We start from the raw sequence: 24,766 nt of genomic DNA, 5'->3' as shown, positions 1-24,766 counted from the left end.
CTGTCCATCAGGCCACACAGCTGTGCATTTTGTGCTCAGTGAGAAGCCAGAACCTGAAGCCCTTTTCTGAATGGACCGCAGTTTGCTTTTCCCTTCACCATGTTACAGGACATTAATAAATTTCTTTAGGCCTTAAAACAAAACACTCTGACAGGACCTGTTAGTACAGAATAAAAAAGCTAATAAAACCACAATTTGGAATGATTGCACAATATTTAACAAAATAATTGTTTTAGTAACAGAAGTGATTTCTTAACTTGCAAGAATTCCTTTGTGTTCATCCAGTGCTTTAATTATTTTTCTCTTTCTGTGAATTTAAATTTTAGCTTTTAATTAGGTCATTTGTCTGCTGTTAATTTTCTTAAACTGTTGAATTTCACATGTGAGGTCTTTGATAGCTTTAGAATGACTGTGTGGTTACATAAATTAAGTAAACAAGCCATAACTCTAGTAGAGTCAGGGTACAGTTGAATACCTTGCTGAACCTACTGCTATTCTGAAGAAGGTTTGTCAGTGTTTTGTGGGATGCTTGCTGAACTGAAATGAGCATCCCACATACTGTGTTTGCAGTAGGATTCTATAGTCATTAAACACATTTTCTTGGTATTACAGGTTTTAAAAGCAGGTTTTATATTGATGGTGTTTTCCCATGAAGATAAATTGTTTATCAATAGTAGTTTCAACTCTGTGATTAGTTTTTTGCAGCATTATCACCTTGGACCTGGTCTCATCAGATCAACATTGCAGGTTGCTGAGATAGAGAGCTCTAAGGATGAAAATAAGTTGCTGATCTAAATGGTATTGGTCAACCAGTAGGTGGCACTCTTTCCTCTGGACTAGAATTCCCAAATTAATACCCAGTATGCTGACCAGGGACACTATGCTATAGGAGGTAACATCCTTTGGTATGTACCAAAGCCCTAAAAACATGGACATGAAGGATCACATAGCACTGTTTGAAATAGGGCTTGAACAATCTGGTCCACCTAAAGTCCCATCTTGATTCTGCTGGTAGTTTCTAACTTGTCCACCTTACCTGCTATGTAATAGGGGTGCTCAATGGCTACTGTGCAACACCAGGTGGTTGCTGTTTTCACTGGTAGGTGAAGTGGATGTACTCTCAATGTGAAGAACTCTGTTGTTCTTTTGGAATGCAATCAATGCAGCACACACTCAGAATGATCTTGATTTCTGACTTTTTAAGGTTTTGAAACCATATTTTAATGCATGCAGCATGACAACAATCTACATTAGGAATTTTCAAGGGGTGTGGGCTCACGTCCCAAGTAGGGCACTGCTGTTTCCTTGCTGCTCAAATGCTTACTTCCTGGATTATCATTTCACATGAAAATGTGTTCTCAACTGACATATCCGGTTAAATAAAGGATTAAATTAAAAAACTAACTTCAATTATCTCATTTAATGAGTTCTATTTAGTCATGTATCTTTCCACTTATATAAAGCCATGTATTTCAAAACCCCTTTATGAGATTCATTCTGACTTAGTAATGATAGCCTGGAGGCTGAATGTGAAGTTTTGGAACCAGACATGATTTGACATTGGAATCATCTAAATGCAGATTTGACAGGCAGCTTTTTAAATCAGATGCTTAACCTTTTGGAAACAAAAAATCATTAACAAAAAAGCAACACAAAGTATGTGTGCAATGCATTTTGGTATATCCAGCTGTCATTTTCAAATCCATCATACACTCACACCAGGGCCAGTTTTCCCAGAAGCTAGTTAATGTAGCAGTATGTTTGTGGACTGTGGGAGGAAACTGGAGGAAACCCATGCAAACTCCACATCGATAGCACTGAGGTTTGGCATTGGCTTCAGGGCCCCAGAGCTGAGGCTCCATGCTGCCCTAATTGCAAACTAGGTCTTTCTAAACTGTTCGTGAACTACTGTCATTGATTTACTGACATTGTTTTCCTTTGATTTCATTTGATGAGTCAAAAGCCACATGCCCATAAGTTATAATTAGCTGGTTACTATGATTTGTAGAATCTAGGAAAAACAAACTAAACGCAAATAAAACCTAACTGGGAGGAAACTGGAGCACTAAATTACATGCAAAATAAAACTTTTGTAACCATAGATTGCTTTTTAAGCTGTTACTCATAGAGTGAAGTTACTCTACTTCTTCTTTTAATACTCCTTTGACTCAATGGCAAAAAATATATATTTTTTTTGTACTACAACCCTAGACCAACATAGTAAAGGTGTCAAATTAGCTAGGACAACACATCCATGCACTGAATATGCTGCCATTCTACAGGGGTAAGAAGGAATCTTTACATGAACCTAAATCTCCTGATCAGGACACTGCTGTTCAGTGTCAATAGATGACTCTATACACATCAATATGATTTTGAATTCGAATTCAATCATTTTTGTAATAAGGTTGACTGATGAGATAAAGTGTTCTTTTCCACGATTCAGTCTTCTGTCAGTCTGGGTGGATCGATGAGTGTCCTTGATGTAAATTCAAGAACTTCACTGATTCTCTTGCATTTAGTCCTCTGATCTGCTTTGGCCTACTGTAAAATACAAATAAAGACAATTATTCAGTACAGTCACTGGGGATTTCTCTGAATGTGACTGAAGTACTTCAGCTTTCTTTCTCTGTATGAGGTCATGTTTACAAAGCTGTATTTCATAGGCCATTATTAGTGATTGCCTTTGCTAACACATTTGATTTTCACTGTGCAACATAAAAGTAGCATTACTCTCCCTGCAAAGAATAATTACACTTTTTCAACTATGACTAAAATCAGAAATGCCAAACATAAAAGTTTGTGTCAAGTTAAAGAAAATAGGCAGATTATGGCATTTAACGGGAAGAATTGGAGGAGCAGGAGATGGCACTCGGAGAAAGCGAAGGCTTCAAGTCGGAGAATTCAGGAACGGAAGATGAGCATGTCTAGTTTTTCAAGAGTACAAGTGGAGGAGCAGTGCACGTTGCTCTGCAAGCCTGTGAGGCATGGGATTTCACTTGGCTGGTATGCACTCTTTCCTGTGTTGTGCCTTGGTGGAATTCCTGGTATCACAGTGAAGGTGATTCACAGTGAGCTGGCCTCCCACTCTGCCTGAGTCACACTCTGCTGTCTGCACTATGTGCTCACCAGAGCAGAAGGGACCCAGAGGAGACAAATGTGTCCTGAGATGACAATTAATTTCTAACAAGATTGATGTGCCTTAAGGGCTGACAACAGCCCGTGAAAGAAGTTTTCAATCTTGATTTGAATGAACTTGACTGCCAGTGGGCCGTGATCCTTGTCTAGAAAGTTTAGACTGATACTTGTATCTGTCAAATAAGTCTCAGCCTAGCTATTTAGCTAGTTTATTGATTTGATTGTCATTTTAATTCCTAGTAATTGTTATATGTAAAGCTGTTGTTTCTAATAACTCTATCTGTGATTTATATGCTTTTCATGTCAAGTAGGGTTTTTAATTAGAGAAAACTGTAAATTGTTAGATTTTTTTCTCTTTTCAGCTGGTTTTCCTTCTGCTAATTGACACACATGATTCTGTTTCATTCACAGTGTTTCCATATGAATCAAGCTTCTCCATATCCATACAATATATCTTAAAATGGGAATCCGCAGGTAGACAAAGAATATACAAATCTACCTAGATATGAGAGAACCAAGATGTTTAGACCAGATTTTTTTCCTATGCCATCATTATTTGCTAGTTTCAAGATTTTTAGAGCAGGTATGTTGAATTTGCAGATGTTATTTCTTTTTAAGACTAAATCCACAGGAACTTTTTGTTTGAGTTTTTGTTCTTTTATTTGTTTGGCTTAAAAAATAAAACCACAAAGCTTCATACAGGCCATATTGTGTATTACCTTGTCATAAAAGATAAAAGTATAGCCTGTCTTCAGGACTTTAAGTGATGAAGATATCTGAAATCCTACCAGTGTTAAATAAAACATTGAACATTTAAACCAGTGTGAAAAAATGTTAAACTTAAAATATTATAATTCATAACAATTTAAAAAAAAGCAATTAAAAACATGAGCTATATCATGCCAGTAGCTGTATCACCCTACAACTCACAACGGGCAACACACTGAAGCTAAGCAGGTGTGAGCCTGGATTGGAGCCTTCTGGGGAAAACTAAGGTTGCTGCTGGAAGAGGTGTTAGTGGGACCCTGCAGTCTATGTGGTCCTAATGCCCAAAGAATAGAGACAGGGACACTATACTGTAAAAAAAGTGCCATCCTTCGGATGAGACATAGAACTGGGCTCCTGACTCTCCGTGGTCATCAAAACTCCCTGAGCATTTCTAGAAAAGAGTAGGAGTATTACCTCTGACCAGTTTTACCAGTGATGGTCTTCTCTTCTAATAATCCCCATCTTTGAATCGGCTTCATTACTCTGCTCTCTTCCCCACTGATAGCTAATGTGTGGCGAAACGTATTGGTGCACTTTAACTGCCATTGCATCATCCAGGTGTATTCTACACATTGGTGGTGGTGGAAGGGAGTCCCCATTCCCTGTAAAGCACTTTGACTAGAGTCTACAGGAAAGCACTATATAAATGTAGGGATTATTTATTATTGATTCTCAGAATCACATACCAGCTCCGACACTGAAAAGGTTTAAATAGTCTAATGCTCATAGGTCTGATACTGTATATTAAACGAATTCTACCTGAACATATTTTTTCCTCATAATTGCAATAAGTAGATCGAAATGTCGCTCTGAGAATCCTAAAACGTGACCTGCACACATAGTCAACAAGGACTGCAGACTAAATGTTGTGATCCAGATTGTGACAGCTACTGCCTTTGTAAATGGTAAATAACAGATAAGTTAATTTGCACATAACTTGATTTTTTTATACATTTTTAAATCACAGTCTGACAAAGCTTAGCATTCTTGGATGTCATTCACCCTTTATTTGTAGATTTCTGTTAAAGCTGTCGGTTAAGGATGGTGCTTGTCAAATAGCAGTCTGCCGCAGTGTTACCCCAAATATGAGAACAGAATTGTTAAAATTGTACTAAAATACGTTTTTTTGCCTTTTTACAAACAAAAGCAGAATATTTTATCTCAATACTTCTTTAAATGCATAACCAGGAGTGTCATATGACAAAAGGCTTTACTGTGCTTTTAAATGTGCTTGAGTGCTGAGATGCTACAAGATCGATGTGCTGTTTATCCATTGCCTTAGGTGGCTGTTTCTTTCACGAAACAGCTGGATGAGATCCTCGGATTGCTAAGCAACTAAAACCCAAATGAACTAGTTGGACCGAATAGACTCCCCTCATTTGCAAACTGACTTTTCTTTAAAGTTGCACTCTCCAATTGTGTTCAAAGGGGGGCTGAAGAAGAAAACCGATAATTCTTGTCTCGCTTTCATCCCTTTAAAGACTAGAGAGAACTTATTTAAAATCAGAGGTCACCTTTTTCCTAATCTCTTCCCTACACTGATCTCTGCATTTTCACTCACAGGTCTTGCCAAGTACACTTTCAAGACCAGTACCTCACAGCTCCACCAAAGACTCTGGTTTACACAATGCTTTTAAATCCCCCAATCGTAAAAACAAGCTGTGCCTGACTGCACAATAGATACTGATCACTTACATTCCTTACAAAGTCTTTTCACTCATAGTAGGTAGCACACAGCTACCAATCTCTTGGTAAACAGGATCTCGATTACTCCTTTGCTTCTTCATTCCAGAGCTACTACTCTGCCTGCTCATCTCTCCCCATCTTGCTCACTTAAGCTCTTTCCAGTTAGAATCATTCAGATTTTAACTTGAGTTTACAGGCTGAAAGACGAACCAGAGAAAGGTGCTGTTCTTCCATTGCTGTGGTTAGAGACGTTTAGAAAATATCAGAATAAAGATGTATTATCATCATGCCATGAACACAGCTGAGGTTTCAGAGCTTCGTTCTTTCCTTCTGAATTTGCTTGTCACCATGAGCTTTCAAGGTTTTTCCTTCTGTTTCACATTTTAACATTTATCTAAATTAAAATGTAAAGCATCTACAAAATCAGCATTTAAGTATAAAGAACATATATTCTTAGAATGTTTTTTCATATTTAGTGAAGAGTCAGTCTTTTTCTTTTGTAGTCCTTGTCTGCTGATCAGAATGTTTTTCTGTGGTTCACAATCATTGTTGTACAGTGCTCTGTTTCACCTTGAGCACACTAGGCCAGTATGGTTTTAAACTAGCTGTGGTGAAGCTCCATGAGCATCCTGAAACCTCATCAGTGTCTAGACTTTATGCACCAGGGGTTTTAAAGTGAGAAATCTCATCATCTCATTGAAATGTTAGACAAAGGCTGAAAGAGAATTGTGCTGCAGCAACTACAGAGTTCTTATTCTGGGAGACGTGTGATTTTTGTTGTGGTACTTTAAGATTGCAGGGAAAGGTTTAACGTGGGTAGTCACTGTTGCCACAAAGGGCTCTAAATGGAATTCATTGGGAGATGCAGGTGTTAGGGTGTTCATCGCCCCCATCTCATAAGGGTCATGGAGACTGATCATGGAAGAGTGGGATTACATCGTGGATGCAACATCAGGCCATCACATGCCATGCAGGAACATTTTAAAGAGGCCATTTAACTCTGCCAGCGTGTTAGGGTGGGAGTAATAAAAACCCATGGAACATACAAGCTCCATACAGAAGGTTTCCAAACGAATGACTAAAGGGCTATGTAGCAGTAGCAGTAACCACCGTGCCACTGCCCCACCCCTATATAGATCAAACAAATGTAAATGCATTTATCACACACAGCATCGTTCAGTCCTAATGTTGGAGGATAGTAAAGTTAGGCTTTTAATTTGTATGGACTTGTTTAATCCTTCTTTATTTTATATCATTAACCTGGAGCACACTTTTACAGAAAGCTGAAAAAAGGGATGGAAATTCAACCTTCAAAAACCTGATATCCCAAAGCCCAGTGCAGGAGCTGTTGTTCATGATGGTGCCATATGGTGTGAAGACAAAAGTGTTCATTATGAAACATTATCAGAGGGCTAATTTGTGTAAGAACATTTTGACAGGCAACCTGACATTCATGATGCATCAAAAGGATGCTTTTGAATGGAGTATTTGGATTTAGAATTGTATTCAAACTCCTGATATCTGTGGTGGAAGACTGGCTCCCGTGTTATTTTATTTCAGTGTGTGTTTTTTTTTTACCTGTGATTTTTATCTGAGAGAGCAAGTATTCCAGCAAACCTGTACATATATTAAGAAATTAAATCTGTTGTATGTGGCTTTGGTGTCTTCCCAGGATGAACGTGAAGCAAGAGAGATGGTGAAGAGGGAGCAAGATGAAGCCTACCGCTTATCTTTAGAGGCGGACCGCAAAAAGGTTGGTTCTGCAAAACTATGGAAACTTAGTGTGAGCTCAACATTGACAAATTATCGTCTGTCACTTGCTCTTTTTGTTAAAGTTGAGAATGGAAGTATTCCCTGTACACTGTTCTGTGAAAATATTTGGTACTGAAAATAACATTCAACCAAGTTCAAAACTAATTGGATACAATTGTAATATATCCCAGAGCAGAATGTTGCAGGACAAAGAAAAAATGAGGACGTTGAGTTTCAATGATTGCTATACAATCCCTATTCAGCCAACTGTCAAGCATATAATATCTCTGATCTCCCTCCCAAGAACTATCCAGTCTAGTTTTGTTTTACATATGAAAACGTGGGCATGATATTTTGTTAGTAAAGTTAGTGGGCTTTAAATCTTAACAGGTCTTTCCCTTTGCAGTGTACATCCTTTGTTCATTACCCATTTAATTTAATCACCGACACTTAGCATTTTGTGCTCTCAGCAGGGGTCTTCTTTCAGATATGGGTTTCTGTCAGATATTACCAAGTTTGTGAAAACAGAAAAGGCTGTTATGCGTTACACAGCCATGCTTCATAAATTGCTTTTAGATGACGTTTGCTTTGTGGCTATCGCCATTCTTGAGATTAGTAATTCCACATCCATGAAACTAAAGAGACTGTGATTGTATTTGTGCACTGTGGTCCGAAAAACTTTGTTGCTTTTAGTCTAGATTGCTGGCAGTATGTCCCATCAGTCTGTCTGTATAGCATGTCAAAAATGAATTCTTTTTCAGATATATTCAATAATTTGCTAATTGTTTTTACCGGGTTTTGGTAAAGCGAGAAAAAAAAGACAGAATGCCATGATGTTTGTTGGTCGTCTGATTTGGGGTGGCTGCCTAAATACTGGCGGGGCGCCAGCGCAGCTGCCAGCTGACTAACACTCTGGCATGTGTCGGTGTTGCAGAGAGAAGCCCAGGAAAGGGAGGTGGCGGAGCAGGTTCGCCTGGAGCAGATCCGGAAGGAGCAGGAGGAGGAGCGCGAGGTAAGACCGAATCCTCCGGCACGTGGCCAGCTGGTTGCCAAAAGATTGTGGCTGCCTGAATCGAGCCCAGTGGTTTTAATGGAATCCCTCTGATTCTTCAAGCTCCATGTGGAATCACCTACTTTGATTAATAGGCTAATAGTAGCTAATTGAGTAACATGGGATGAGTGTCCTCCTTATCTTAAGCTTTTTTGTATACAGTATGTTATGAGTGGTTTGCCCCTCAAGTCTAGTCTAGCTTTAGTCAAGTCTAAAGCTTTCTCAAAGAAATAGACCTTCCATTTTGTTCAGACATGTGGAAAGGTGCTCATTTTATCTGAAGGTTTGTTTAAAGGTTCATGAGTGAACCAGATTTAAGGGTACTAATGGCAGAATTGTATTTCTTTCAGTAAGAAAGTCCCATACTGATTTTCACTACTGAGATGGATAAAAGTTACCCCTGAACCACATTGTGACCCAGATGTCTTGATTCTCACCTTTCCTGAACACGCAACTTAACAAGCAATCAAACAAAAAAGCATTCAGAGCGATCATTAAAACTGAAAGGTTCTGTCCGCAGTCACCTCTCCTTTTGTGTTTACGGCCCACACAATGATGTACTTTGTGACGAATGAATCAGGTTAGACTGCAGTCTTTGGGTGATTTGTCACATTAGTGAAATAGCTTTGTTAAAACCAGAGCCTGTGTAATTATATTATTCTTGGATACTCTTTCTGTCATTGCCTGGCAGCAAGAGCTGCTGTGTAACAATGTACATATTGAGATATATAATACCACACAATGCCACTTCTCATTTAGGCATCCTATTAAAATCCCCACTGTTTAAGCTTACCTAATAATGCATCCTTTTTACAAGGCACAGCAGAAGTAAACAGAAACTGAGCAAAGTAAATCGATGGGCAGACCTTTGCCATTGTGCCTGGTTTGTTTTACTGGTTACCTGACCTTTTGCCATTCAGTTGAGTATAGATCTGGACCCGTGGTCTTGAGGAAATGGTCAAATATAAAGCTTTAAAAAAATCTCCTGTCCACCTCCTCTGGACAGAAGGAATGAGGGATTCCCACTCCTGACTCCTGCTCTTTTGTGTTTGCTGGTTGCATCTCCCAGTTAACATGAGTGGAGGAAGCGGACAGCTGCTTAGAGGCGTATCTGACCAGTTTTAGGACCAGCATATACAGACAGCTGTTTGCTCATTTTGAGGCCGTGTGAGTTGCAAAAATGAAATTATTCAGTTTTTTGTTTTAATAGATGTGGAAATCTCTTAAATATTCTGTAATGCAAGTGAATCCTTGTGTAAAGGCATTGTATTTTGGAGTTTGTGTCTGATTGGGAACCACAGTAATTCTGAAACACATTTCTGTGGACAGCAACCCTCCCATGCTCTTAGGTAATTTGGTTTCAGTAGCGAGTAATTATTTCCTATATGTTTTACCCACTGTTCAAATTCTTGTCTGAATAATTATTTTTTCTCTTCATACACAAGGGATTGTGTTTGAATGAGCATGATGGCATCCGCTTATACACCAGATTGATCTTTGCAAGGAGAGGCAGGTGACGTCAGCTCACATGGCACATTTAAAAGAAAATCAGCACAATCTTTTTATAGGAGAGCACAGCTCCTCATACGAATGCATTCTAGTATGTATCTCAAAGTATGTTTAAAAACAATTTAAAAGGAAGCGAAGCATTTTCACTAAAAGAAGTGCAGAGGTGGTTTTGTCATTAACAAAACAGGCTTTCAAATGAAACGTCGGACCTTTTGTGAACGGAGGTCAGTATTTCATAAGTACAGCAGAGCTGTATTCATACAGACAAATGTGACCTATATTGTATACTGTATATATGCTGCATACATGAGTGCAGCTGTTGTGTCTGTTGATCAGAAGCAGTCCGTGGCTGTGAAAGAATACCTCATTTCTCCGACATTGTCTGTGGATAAACAGCCCGGCATGCTGTCCTCACCGCTGGACGCCCGCCAGAAGCTCGCTGCCCTTCTCCACAATACACACAGCCTCTTGAAAGGAGATAGGGAAGCTGGCTGGGAGTGTTTATTTTTTAATATGAGAATGCTTTTAGAAAAAGCAAAACAAAAAGTGTATATATGTTATTATACATATTAGTAGGCGGAAATACAAACTGAGATTATTATGAAGTAGGTGAAAGGGAAGCCAGACAATGGGGATTTGCCTACAAAGAGGTGGGGAGGGTTAGTTCGGTCATTGTTCCAGGACAAGGCAGGAGACAAACCAAGCTCTCAGGTGCACGCCCGTCGTCCTTTTCAAGCTCTCTGTAGTCGAAAGGTGCTCCGCGTGCCCTTTGTGGCGGGCCTGCCCTGCCGGTGTTTGCAGCGCGCTTGTTAGATGCGGAGCTTTTTCTCTCAGGGCTCATTGTATGGCCCAGCTCAGGGGAGTAGGCCACGAGCACCCCTGGCTCAGGCACACAAAGACACAGGCTGCTAATGAGCTACTGTTGTCGACTCTTATGAAATATAATTGCATTAGGTTAGTAAATAAAGCTGGTATCTGTTGTCACAGCATATGTTGCCGACTGTCAAAATAAGAACAATCGGTTGAAAGAGGAAACCACACAGAGCAGGATACTGAATAGCTCCTTCGTCATCTTTTGTTCTTATTACTGATATTATTAATACTATAAATTGATATTAGAAATAGTTCAGAGAGCTCTCAAGAAGTCATCTTTTTCAAAATCAGTGTATATACAAAATTGTGGCCAATTTGAAAGTTAAAAGGAAAACAAGTACAGTACTTTGAATGCATATATTCTGCATTAAGGTTAGCATGAAGTGTGGTATTTAAAGTGTCATGACAAGTATTTTTAAGTTTGAAACTTTAAAATATTTCAAAAAGAAGATGGCACTTTCAAATAACACTCGTTCTGGGTGTAAAAGGGTAGTATTTTTACAGCTGATGACAATCTTTTAGCCATTGCTGTGTTCTAATGTGCTGTTGTGCACATCGGCAGATTGTAAATGGGCTACAGTTTATTTTGCATCAGAAGAAAGGTTGTTCTTTTTAATGAATTCGAGGTCTGCTAAGGGCCCATGTTGTTAATTTCCTCTTTTCCGCTGTTGGGTAACGTTGTTGGTTTCTCCCTCCTTCTTCCAGGCAATCCGTCTGTCGTTGGAGCAGGCCCTGCCCCCAGAACCCGAGGAAGAGAGCAGCGAGCCCATCAGCAAGCTCCGGATCCGGACGCCCAGCGGAGAGTTCCTGGAGCGCCGCTTCCTGGGCAGCTGCAAGCTCCAGGTCCTCTTTGACTTTGTGGCGTCCAAGGGCTACCCCTACGAGGAGTTCAAACTGCTGACCACCTTCCCCCGCAGAAACGTGAGTACTGTACCCCACCTTCTGCCCTCGCTGACTTCTAACAGGAGCTCATTTATGTCTTCTAAAATCACCGAAAAGGTCTCACAACTTGCCCCACCACAATTTTTAATAATATAAATGTTTTCTATGTATCATATAAAAGTCAACATTATGTGCACAGGGTACTAATTAAAGTGACCCTAGAGGCAGCTTAAGTGTTTCCCCTCGACTTTCTTTTTTTTTAATGAAATTGAGCCATAAACATACTGTCTAAAACAAGTCTCTGTGGTTATATCCCCCAGTGTTCACAAAGTTGCTTTTGGTTAGCTTGTTTTGAATGATCAAGTCTGCCTCAGTGCTCCTGAAGGAGTCAGTTAGATTTGAAAGTCTCTTGCTTTGCTGGGATTAATGTTGGTGGACTGAAAACGGTCGGTCAAGTTGCTCAGCATTCACCCTGAAACGCTGAGCCCTCGAAGACTTCCTCTCACTTTAACAAACATTCATTCACGTCAGAATTGTGGAACACTGATGTAAAGATGTAAACACAAGAGTTATAGTTGTCTGTAGACTTTTCTTTTGAAGAGACATTTGCTCAATTGAAAGACAGCTGAAGCTGCTTGTAAGACCAGAATATATTTATTTTGTAATTTACTTAATATTTTGACAGCTGTATTAATTTCAAGATGGAAAAAATATCTAGATCATCTTTGACCCATCGCTATTTTGTGGAAGACAAGCCTAATACAGCCTTAAAAAAAAATTAGGAAATGTGTGCTCTAATGGGTACACAAAAATAGTTCTGCCATGTTACTATAGCACAAAGGAACAATAAACTGCAATACAGAATCAGTCTTAAGAAAGAAATATAAAGAAGTCTGGATTACTTTGTACTAGCCTGAGCAAGGTCCTTTGAAAGAGGTGTAAAACTGATGCCCTGTGGCTCTGCAACAGTAGTAATTAATGCACAGTTCAGCTGATGGCCTCAAAGGTGCTTCATCTTAAATCGCCTGCTAAATAACCTTTCTCTTTGTTTCTTCATCTTTTTGTCTCTTAAACTTTTCTCTTCCCTTTTTGTTTTCATCATTAATAATCTGTTTTATGGTAAATCTGTCCAATGTAGTGGGACTTCATATATGAACTAATCTTGAATTTAATCTGTAGGTGTATGTGTAATCATTTCACTGGACAAATGTTTGTACACACTTCTTTAAATCCGTAGAAATTTGAAAAGGCATTGATTTCCGCAAGAGACTACGAAAATGAAAATCAATAATGGGAAAAAAAGACTGCTTGTTTTAAAATTGCAGATCTTTTTGAATGACACAGACAGACATCTTGCAGTGTTTTTGATAATGTTTGCACTACAGCAGGTATTCATCAGTAAGTTGTGAAAGACAGTTTTGCCTGTGTCCTTCAAGATGAGTCAGAGCTGTTGACTTGCTTTCCTCGCATAAATATTCTCATTTGCTTTTTAACAGACTTTTCTGTAACTGCTAATCTCTATCAGTGATGTGGAGAGAGAAAGAATGTACTGAGACCTTTAATATTGTAACATCTCCGCTAAAGAAAAAAAAATAATTGGGTCGCTATTCCCACTAAGTCGCTGCTTGATATAGTTTGTTGCTCATATTTCTCCCCTGTGCCCACTGAGTACTACTGCATGGAAAGTTCTAGGCGTGCAGTTTAATTAAAAGCTACGGTGGGCTAATGAGAACCTCCTTGATTTCATGTTTTTATTTCTATACACATGTGCCTTTATTATTCTGCGAATATTAATTAGGATCCCTGTATGCACCAAAGAGCACTGGTTACTTAAGATACTGTCAGCAGTCCTCTCTGCTCCTCCACTGCACCCTTGCAGCGGCAGATTTAACACAGTAATTATAGGGGGGAGGTAAGTTCTGTGGCAGGTAGCTAATGAGCGTCATTTTTAACTACCTGGTTAATTAGACTTGTGGAAACAAATATGGGATTATTCATTAAGGAGAGCTGCCAGGCCTGCCCAGACAGCCTGCCTGCCCCATCTCTGGGGAAAACTGCACACTTGTGTCGGTGTCACTGTGCCTGCAACATGCAGCCTGCTCTTTGCATTTAATACAGTGTAACGGCAGGGAAACTGGCTACAGGGCTGAGTGTGCTCAGTTTGAGCACGATGGGTTTGCCAGCTCCTCGTTTCTAAACTAACAGAAATATACACAATTTCATTTGCATTCAGAGAATTTGCGAGTAGCCCAAATGTGCAACCTGTTCGTTTGCGAAGGCGGATCGGCAGTAATACAGATGATCACGTAAAGGGGCCTTTCTTTTAATTAAACTCCACGGGAACGAGTCAAGTGGCAGCAGTGTTTGTGCATCTGAACGCAGCTCCTGTCTAATCCTCACGCGCTCAGATCTAATTAAAATGAAAACAGAAAACTGCTAAATGACATCCAAGGCTCTTATTTTTCTGGAAGGATTAGCTGAAATACGACTATTGCATTTGTAATTCTCCAGAAATATCGTTTAAATAGGATTTCTCTCCACCCTACCACCCGGGTTTAAAACTGAAGCTGATTGCCTGGGATCAGCTAAAACAAATTACTGAATACTTTTGTTTCTGTGACTGCTTGGGACACACTAGGGAAATGCCTGCTTTCCAATCTGCTTCTACATTCATAAATAAGCTAGTTTCTCTCTTCTGTACTTCATTTTTTAACCACAGCAGCACGGTAGTTGTTTTCCAGTTTTTCATTGCTCTGCTGTCTTCTCCCGTCACAGTTTACTGGAGTATTTTCTCAGGAGCAGTGAGAGAAACCTTACTGGTCCTGTCAGAAGTAGTTGTATTAGGCGTACTAATAAAAAAGGAACTCATCAGGCTATTGAAGATAAAAAGTCACTTGAATGTGAGCTACATTATGCCAGTTGCCTTACCTGAGATGTCACTCTCGTGCCAACCATTTCGGAAATCTCTTCATTTCTTCAGATTTGTTTCTGTTCTTCAGTTTTGTGTCAGTTAAAAATTTTCTCCACCTCAAATTCACTAAAACAGCTAGTGTTCCTATGTTCTGATGAAACCTACTTCTGAGCCATACAGAAAACCAGAACAGAAAACCATACAGAGCCATACAAAAACCACAGAATTAAAATTTTATTTTTTACAGTTGTAAAACCTTCTCTTTCAAATTTTCTGCAATTTCATAAATGTAAACATAGCTGGACCTACAGTACATTAGCGCACAATGAATTGCTGTAGCAGCAGTACTTCATGGTAAAGAGGGTTCTGTTTTATTATTTTTGTATCTTTTGATGATAAATATAACTGAAAGTAACAGTTACTGTATCTGTGTCTATATTATATATGTGTATGCATTTTAATAATGATGTGTTGGTACTGTGTATTTTGTTTTCCTTTTCATGCTGTTGGATAGAACTGAAATTACCATTTGCCTAGCACCTGCTAGTTCAAGTATATAATAAAGTAATTTCTTTGAAATATCAAAGGCTTTCTCGCAGACAAGACACTGTGTTTGCCTTGCTGCAGTCTCAAAGCTTGTTTGTGTGAGCCTTGTACACAGAGTGTAAATTTCAAATGGAGATGATGCCACATACTGCAGTGCTTCATACTGTTGATTCAACTGTGTAAACGTTCCCCCTGAAACACCTTGTCCTCTCGTCCAGTGAAGGCCCGGTGAGTTCAGCAGCTAAATAAGTTTTCATTCTGAAACTACAACTGTATTTTCTACAACAGACCTCATTTTCTTGATACAAACGACAAATAAACAACGACCCTCTGCATTTCAAATTGCACAGGAGGCCATAATTAATTACATCGTAATTCATTGTTCGGAAACCCCAAAACGTAACCTGCCATCTTTATGCTTCTACTTTAGTTCACTGTATTGGTATGCATTGCATCTAGGAGAAAGACTAACAAAGACTTTCTTTCAAAGACTTGTATTTGAGGAATAATGTCTGCTTAACCTTCCAGACAATGTGCAGTTCTCGTATCGGTCCTGTCTGTCATCTTGGGTTCTTGAAAAAGTAATCCTCAACTGAAAGAGAGTATTGATGCTAATATTTCAGGAAAGCCCCAAATAAGTTATTAAATGGTGATGAATCGCTTTTAAGACTATTAAATAATACTTAAATGGCTTAGGATCAGACTGCTACAAAGCTTGGGATGATTGCTTTACAAGGACAAAGTATGTTGAACAAACCTTTTAGTCATGCTGAACACTTTTTATTATCTTTAATGATTATCTTTACAATAATTGTTCATTTAAGTTCTACTGTTAGCAATGGTGATTTATTTTCAAAATCGTTAACTCTATATGTAGTTAAACTGTGTTAAATACTTACAGTAAGTTCTCAAAACACAGGACTTTTCAACCCTTTTCTGCTCAAGCCTCGATTAAATCTTTGAAATGTTATTTAAGTCCGATCATTTAAGTGTGATTTTCGTTTTATGATCAGAATTCTTTTTGATGAAACAGCACGAGATGTCCGCTTGGGATTGTCCTACCTTCGGCCCGAGAGGAGGTGGGCACTGTCACACAGCCCTGAGGCGCTCTGTCTCGCATCTCAGGCCTTGAGCACTCTCTTGCCCCCTCCCAAAGATCTGTTCACCAAGTTGCCGTCTCTTTCCAATTCCCAGCAGCTTGCTTGGAAGTGGTCTGTTCACGCCCCTGCTAAATGTGTTTCCATCATTCTTGGGAGCAGCTAATGATCTCCCACTGTTTTAGTAATTGGCCAAATAAACACTTGACAACAGAACTTTGAAACGGACAAACTATTTGGGTTTAATTAATGTGAAACAGCTTTTTTGTACATTGATGATTTTTGTTGTAACGGGTTGGACAGTTTGAATTTTTTTGACACTTTTTTTGTAGACAACCTTTTTTTTTATCCAGTTTTGCGTAATTTATTTACCACTTTTTCAAATTCCTGCATGTTTCTGGAAACAATTTCTCACATGTAAAACACACCATTGAATTGCTTGGATGAAGTGGTGGGTGTGCTCTAGTTACTTTTTGGGTTACTGTCCAGAACAATGTGAAGAAGCCTCAATAAATTCCTTACATTTTTTCTTACAAGCAGGGAAAAAGTGCTAATGTCACAAAAAAAAATACAGCTTCTTTTGAATTGTTGTATATTAACTTGAACAAATATTGATTATGAGATTCAGTGGCTTGTCTAGAGTGTGGTGTCAAATAACACTTAACCTAGCAGGACAAAATTTGCTCTGCATTACACTGTTCAGCACTCCTTTAAGATTAGTGGATGCGCTATGTTATAAATTTTGCAATGCTTACATAGTTCTTAACTACAGTGGTGTATTTTGAATCAGTTGTTTCCTTTTATAACAGTCAAAGAAAAGACATTTGTTCTGAGATGGCTATGTGCTGGTGTTTGAAGTTGAAGACAATCTCTGCTGGACCTCTTATGAGGCTCACTGCTCTTTTTTGATAAGATAAAACATATTTGTTCTATGAATACAGTGATTGATTGGTTGGAATTATTTGTATGTTCCCTTAAATGTTTGTTTAATAATTCAAATGCTTATTTTGATGTCTGTATTCTCTATAGAGCGTTGTTAAATATTCAGTAAATAAGCCCCCAGGTCTGCCTTTTTTTGTGGCTACTGGTGAATTTATGATTGCATAGATATTTTATTATCACTTTGTCTTATGACTTTCTATACCTGTCTTTTTGGGACAGTATGCCCAGCCCATTTATGCATTAGACCCATCTGTGGCGCAGAAACTGTGTAAGATATACTTCTCCTTGTGTATGAAAAAATCAGCGATCAATCAGTGATGCACTCAAGGCTTTTGGCAGGGACATGTATGCGGTATTGACAAGTGGCTTGTGTCAAAGCTGGCCAGGGAACACATCTTTAAAACCAGAAGGTGGAAGTATGTGCAGATACTTGAGCGAAGGCCCATTTTCAGGCATGTACTCCTTTGCAGCACTTGGGGATGAAGTCTGTGTTTATGGCTTCAATTGCCTTCGCTGAGGTCCCCTGAGGTGGAGGGCTGGGGGGCGGGGGAAGAGTTAGTCTCTGATCAGCCCTGTGCCCCTAATTAGTCAGAGAGGCAGAGCAGAAGGAGCAGGAGTTGCCTCGGAGCAAGGGGAGGCAGTGGGAGAAGGCGAAAACAACAGCTTTGTTTGTTGACAGATGCCACACTGCTTACTGTCTGTTAATTGGATAACAGTGTAAACATTTGCAGATTCTGTCAGTCCCTTGTGTCAAGCGTGCACCTCGCTCGGTCTTTGAGGGAGCAGCCGGGCACACCTCCTTGGGACAGGGCCAGCCCTCCGTGTGCTGCTGAGCCGTCCCACCCCCACGTCCACCCACCCGACCACACCTGATGCCATCAGGTCATGACACCCAGCTTCATTAACGGGATGACCGTGCCCGCATCTTGTTTGAGCAGCACCGTGGGCTGTGTATGTTCGTGTGCCATCTTGCTCCTTCGCCTGCTCGCCACTCCCCCTCGTTCCCTCAAACCTCAGCTCCAAATTATACTGGAGAAAGTGGTATCAGCAGACTAATTGGATGCAGATCCATCGTTTGCGACGAGGAAATCAAATCTGCTCCTCTCAGGTGCCCAACCTTTTCCGTAAAGTGTTTCCTGTGTATAGGATGGGAAGAGGTCCCCAGTGTAAACATTACAAAACTGCACCTTTTCCCTAGTTATACTGACAGTGTCACGGTTTGTTTTTTTTATTATTATTCCAACAATGTCAGGAGCTCTGACAACACCAGATCTGTTCAATTAGTACCCCGCAGCAGGCAGCAGCCGAACCTGCTAGAATCTCTTCAGGCTTCTTTCGACCTAACACATTTTTCTTAACAAGGCATTGGCGGCTGTAAATAGTTTACAGCAGCAACTGAGAGTTCAACTTTGCCTGCAGCTTTGCAGGCTGGGGGTTGGAATCTGAAGTAGGAATGCTTTGTGGTTTTGAGTTTTTTAGCCCCGATCAGACAGGTTTGAGCTGAAGCTGCCTCAGCTAAAGTGATGTGCCAGACAGTTAATCAGCTGTTGAAAACCTGGTCATTTGGAGCCGAGATGTTAACCAGATATGGCGAAAAGGAGAAGACATTCTCATTTCCCTGCATTAGCTTCAGAAATTAAAAATAAACAAGTCGCGATAAGTTATTCAGCAGTTGAGGTAGGTTTGAAATGGGATGTGATCCCTTTGGAGCATGTGTGGTTCGGCAGAACTTACCCAGCTATATTTCAGAAAATAAGCTTGCTGAAGAATATTGAGATCTAATTCATGGTACAGAAGGGTTCATTTTGTTATCTGAATATCTTACACATTATGCTTCATTTTTCCACTCCTTAGCTTCTTGATATCAATCCAAATAGCTTTTTTTACAGAGCCTGTGCCAGTGATTTTCAGATAGTACTGTACTAACTAAATATTAATTAGGCCCAACTGGGCCTAATTGCTCCTTGTGGCAGCTAACCGAGGGAATGTCCAATGACACAAATAGGCATGGGCCAGTAGTGATTAATGTGATGGGCACTGTCACAAGGATGGGGGCACACTACATCTGCTGCCCATCCTCAGGACTGCATTCTACCTATATTTGCTGGGTGCTGCCTCCACTTTCACTACACAGTCAGTTCCAACCTGAACAACTTTCTCCACAAATGTTACAATCAATGATAACAGCAAAATGAGTGTGGGGTTAAATGTTTATTTTCTGTACTTGACACTTTGTAAAAGCATTATTTTTATGTCAGCGTATTTCACCTTGTACAATTTTGACCAGAGAACCAAAATGGCAGAGATGTAAGAAGCTCGAGTAGTTATCTGCGTCAGCATGCATAGACTGCGACTGAACAGATAAAGGTTTATTCCATGCTGAAAGGTAATGAGTAGAGACGCATTGTTTCAACTGTGGAGCCTTCTCATACACCGTAGCCTGCAAAACCTCACAATATTGTGCAGAGAGACGTTTACTGTATGTCCACAACTGAGACTATACGAGTCAAGATGGACAATTGTAATATAATGTGCAGTATATAAAATGTGTTATTAAAATAGACATGCTTTGCTTTTAGGTCTCTTAGTTTAAATCAACAATGCAACATCAAGACAAACAGTAAAAGCAGCCTTTCTTTTAGGAAGCAAAAATAATTATGTACTGTATCCTATTTTTACAAACTATAAAAAAATCAAAATTTCTTGTGCATTATTTGCCAATTTACAAGTATGTAAGAGCCCATGGTTCATATTAATAGAACAATAGCTGCAATTTGTGGTTTACGTTTTTAATTCTTTAGCCTTGATAAGTGAGCTGAATTTTCTCTGTATTTTGGACAAATGTTATACAGTGGCAATCAAAAGTATTCCCCCCCCCTTGGACTTTTTCACATTTTATTATGTTGTAATATGGATTCTTAATGTATTTAATTGGGAATGTTTTGCCATTGATCGAGGCAAAACACTATAATGTCAAAGTGAATATAGCTAATGTCGGAAGATCCCCCTAAATTAATTCTAAATATAAAACAGAAACATCGGATTGCATAAATCCCCCCTTGAGTCAATATTTAGTAGAGGCAGCTTTGGCAGAAATTATAGCCATGAGGCTTCTTGGACTCAAGTCATACCAGCTTGGCACCTCTGGACACTGAAAGTAGTATCCATTCTTTGCAAAATTGCTCTACCTCCCTCAATGCCAGATCGGGACCATTGGTGAACAGCAGTTTTCACCTCCTGGCACAGATTCTAGATTGGATTGAGGTTCAGGTTCAACTCCAGAACTCCATTAAGTTTTTGTTTTTCAACTACTCAAGTGTGGCTATGGCTGAATGGTTTGGGTCATGAGATGTTGTAGGCCTCTTGGTGTCCTCTCTGACTAGTGACTCCCTGACTTCTCACCCAGAAACTTAATTTTGGAGGATGTACTCATCATGTGTGCACAGATTCACAGTACTGCCTTATTTTCTCCATTTCTTTATAATGGATTTTATTGTCCTTTTGGAGATATTCAATGCCTTGGAAATTTTCTTATACCCTTCCCTGATTGGTGCTTTTCAATAAATCTGTCCTGTATTTGCTTTAAATGTCTTCATGATGTACTTTGTTAGGTGATGTACTAATCAACTGTTGGACCTCCAAGAGATAGGTGTATTTAACCTGAACACATGCAAACGCCTTAATAGCACAAAAGAGGACTCTATTCAACTAGTTATATAACTTGTAAAGATTATTTTTTGCACTAGAGTGTATTTAGATACTTCATAGCAAAAGAGGTGAATGCTTATGTAATCAGTTGTTTTCTGTTTTATGGTTATCATTAATTTAGGATAGAATTGCTGTAGAATGTTGTTTACACTTTGATATTATAGTGTTTTTGTGTTGATCAATGGCAAGAAAATCCAATTAAATACATTGTAATCCATAGTGTAACACAATAAAATGAGACAAATACAAGCAGTAAAGACTTAATAGCCACTAAAAAAGCAATCAAACTGGGTGATTGATCATCGTGTGTGCTCTTGTTTGAAGAAAAGACGCAATAGCTAGACAGTAGGGTGATGTTTAGATAAAATAACATCTCTTGTGGTTTTAAAACAGGTGTGACGTCAGCAGAGTCTACAAGGAGAGAGACAACAAATTCAGACAGGAATGTTTGGAAAAGCTCTTTCATGCTTTTCTTGAAAACCCAACCAGGAGACATGATTGGGATGAATTCCGTCTGCCCATGTGGCATAAATGCAGTGGTGAATCCAGGGAATGTTCTCGGACCTCACATTCAAAAGGAATGGCTTTCAAGGCTCCATTTTGCAGCAGTTGAGTGAATTCCCAGATTTGGTAAACATCTTCAAAAGCTGGCTGTTCACTTGCATAGGCTATAGGAGTCAAAACCATGTACAGGGTCTCATGAAAATCTCTCTCTGCTGATATGACCAACTGAAACAATGCTTTTCACAATCACAAGTAAATGCTGTGTTTTGATGCGCAGTGTACAATCTATGACAATGCTTACTGGGATATTTTAATATGTGAAGAAAGGCATGATGAAGTGAAATGTCTCTCTGGGAGCTTCTTTCTGTGTGACATGGCTGTGTTTAGAAGCAGATTTAGAAAATGGGATAAAAGAGCTTTGTGGAAACTGCCTCCCTTTCTGAATGACACAAATTTGCAAATGTTATGTAAATCTCATGCTAAACAAGTCAGAAAGACTACCAGGATGAACGCTTCCAGCCTTCATCAACTTCAATCACATTTTTTGTCATGTTTAGGACAATAACATTGTTTTCTTCAGAAATCTGCAATATGCCAAGTGTTTGATAGGCCCAGATTGACTGAAGCTCCTTTTCGCTCCCGTATTTGAAGAAACATCTCGTGATTTGTGGCTTTGTGGTTAATTAAAAGACAATCATCACAATGGTGATGTTTTCATCCATAAGTGTGACAGAGCAGCACTGGTAGTACCTCCTTCCACAAAGGTGTGGATCTATTTGCAATTTATGCAATAGCTGAACAACAAGGAGGATGTACCTACCTTCCTGTAGCCTACTGTATGCAATATAAGCCTTTAAGTGTTTATCTTTAGTAAAGAAAGAGTTTTTTTCACTTTATCAATGCACAAAATAGCTGAATTAGACTGAAATATGAGTTTGTAGTTGTAGCTCATGAAGAACAAAGGAAGCTCTGGCATTTTTCATTTATTCTCTGTAAAGGACTTGATGTTATAAAGCCATACAGCATTTAAATCCCTATCATAATATTGGATTTACATTTAAAGGTCAAATGTAGCTCTAGTTGCCTGGTTCATGTGGTTTAGACTCCCTGATAATATTCATTTGCACCTTTCATAAAAATTAAAATTAAGTGAATAAATAAAATATATACTGTAAAACTCCTTCAATACAAGATGTCTGTAGTTTTTAAGTGATGACATCAGTAAGCCATAGTTATGAAACAATTCTAAACCATATTGTTCTTCCTCAGACACCGGTTTTCATCCTTTCATACATGTCCAAGTACTAGTTGTCTACTGAAGGTTTCTCTGTTAGTGTGTACATCCTAGATCACCTCTTTTTCCCCACATGCATTTCTCTCCTTTTTAGAGTTGAGCAACATCACATTGACTCATGTTCCTGCTAAATCCATGCTTTGTGGATGAAATGTGAGGTATAACTAAATTAAACTGTACATTTCAGAGCAAAGTCAACAAATGTATCTAGAAGGGAACAGGACTGTATAATTCAGAATGCTTTGTTAAACTCAAAATGGATAAATGTACAGTATAGTGGCTGCAGCTTCGAAAAATAATTTTCTCTTACTCTCCTGCTGTCAGACAAGATTGCAAAATTGTTAATTCAATCTTAGTTATATTGTATTGGCCTGCTAGATTATCTGCAACATTGTTACAGATATCTAACGACTTGCACATTTTAGCCACTTTGTGATGATTTGTTCTTTTTTGTACATTTCCTGTTTTAACATTTTTATCCAATTTCTTACTGTCCACTTATAACAGCCATTCAGAATTTTTGTAGGAGTTTAATTCTGCTATCTTTCCATAGGTCAACATCTCCTGGGGTGAGTGAGTTTGTTGTGTTGCCATTGAGCCAGTTACCTTCTTCATTGCAATTCAAAACATGATCTTTCGAAAATGGTATCACCAATAATACTACCCATCCATTATTTATTAAAATACTCAACACTAATGCAGGGCTGTTATTTGGTTCCACAATAAAAAGCATGCACTGCAGGAACGTGACTCAATGGTGTGAGAAGTGGGATCATGGCTGTGCTGTGCCACAGTACCCCCTGTAATTCAATACTAAGCACATACTTTGTTTAACCATTGGTTTTCGCATTATTGAAGTATTAAACAACTACATCTGCTGCACTCTGCATGCCTTAGAAATGTTGCAGGGTGAGTCTAGGGTGGCTTTAATTCCCACTGGCTGATTGCATTCTGGGACAGAAAATCATTTGGCAGTAGGACATTTCTAATAAAGTGAACTGACTCTTGGTCGTTATCTAAATGTCTGCGGACAAATTGAGCTGCAGATAAAATCTCCAACACGAATCGGAGGCTTTTCGTCTCTCGGTGGAGATCAAACATAAAAGCTGCACTTTGTAATGGTGCCGTACTACTCGGAGGTGTACCAAGATTTGACTCCTGACCCAAGAAATAATCTTGTTTTTTGAGCAGCATCAGCTCTAAGCTGTTGACCTTTTTGTTTTCTTTCTCCCCCGTCAGGTGACCCAGCTGGACCCTTCGTGGACTTTAGTGGAGGCAAAATTGTTTCCCCAAGAAACTCTCTTCCTGGAAGCAAAAGAGTAGAAGGAGAGAGGCATCCTGGAGGAAGGCAGACCAGCATGCCCATCGACTGGGAAGACTCACTGCAAAGAGCCAGCGAGCTGTCTACTCCTTCAACTCACAACACACACGCTCACACACACCCACATGCACACACTCTTCCTCTCTCTCAACTCTCTGTATCACAGTCTCTGTCCACATGCTCGCTCCTGAGTAACACCAAGCAGGACTTCACACAAAGGCTTCTTAGATACGTTTGTGTGTAAAGAAGAAAGCAAAACGAAAGACGATACCTGGAAAAAAGGCTGTACTTTCTCCTTGGCCTTCCCTTCTCGATCCCTCCCAGTTACAGGTGGCCTATCCACCCACACGCTGCTGAGATGTGAATGGTCACCCATTAGGACTTGACTCTCATCTTCCCTTCCTCCTGCCCCCTCGATGATCTTGCGTCTGCTTGATTTCATTGATTCCCACTCCATCCAGTCCCCATATAATTTTTGAGTTGAATGCTGTATTTGTTTTAGTTTGTTATACAGTATATAAAAATATATATAAATAATGTACTTGACTGAGCCAGCACTCTCTTGAATATACATGCATGCTGATTTTTTTTTTAATTTTTAACTTTTTTTTAATTTATAAGGAGCTCTCAACACAAAAAAAAAATCCTAATTCTGCCATGAAGAATACACAGTATTCAGGGTTGGAATACAATTCTTTTTGTTACTAAAGGATTTCCTTTTGCCATTCAAATGATGTTCAGGTATTATAAAGAATATAATTTGACATTTATTATTCATATTTAT

The 24,766-nt window shown here is 39.2% G+C and overlaps 1 protein-coding gene across 1 annotated transcript in view; it reads left to right on the top strand.

The window, feature by feature from the left end:
- The window catches only part of faf1 (Fas (TNFRSF6) associated factor 1), a 151,436-nt gene extending 126,904 nt beyond the window's left edge, over positions 1-24,532 (top strand). Inside the window, exons 16-19 of the mRNA XM_088927333.1 lie at positions 7,265-7,345; positions 8,279-8,356; positions 11,483-11,698; positions 23,901-24,532. Of these exons, the coding sequence (XP_088783459.1) occupies positions 7,265-7,345; positions 8,279-8,356; positions 11,483-11,698; positions 23,901-23,984 (459 nt within the window). The 3' untranslated portion in view covers positions 23,985-24,532. The remainder of the gene's footprint in view (positions 1-7,264; positions 7,346-8,278; positions 8,357-11,482; positions 11,699-23,900) is intronic.
- The last annotated feature ends 234 nt before the right edge of the window (positions 24,533-24,766 follow it).

The sequence above is a fragment of the Atractosteus spatula genome, chromosome 11, assembly GCF_055471065.1.
Source record: "Atractosteus spatula isolate fAtrSpa1 chromosome 11, fAtrSpa1.hap1, whole genome shotgun sequence".
In the NCBI taxonomy this organism is placed as follows: Eukaryota; Metazoa; Chordata; class Actinopteri; order Semionotiformes; family Lepisosteidae; genus Atractosteus; species Atractosteus spatula.
This window is presented reverse-complemented; position numbering and strand designations above follow the sequence as displayed.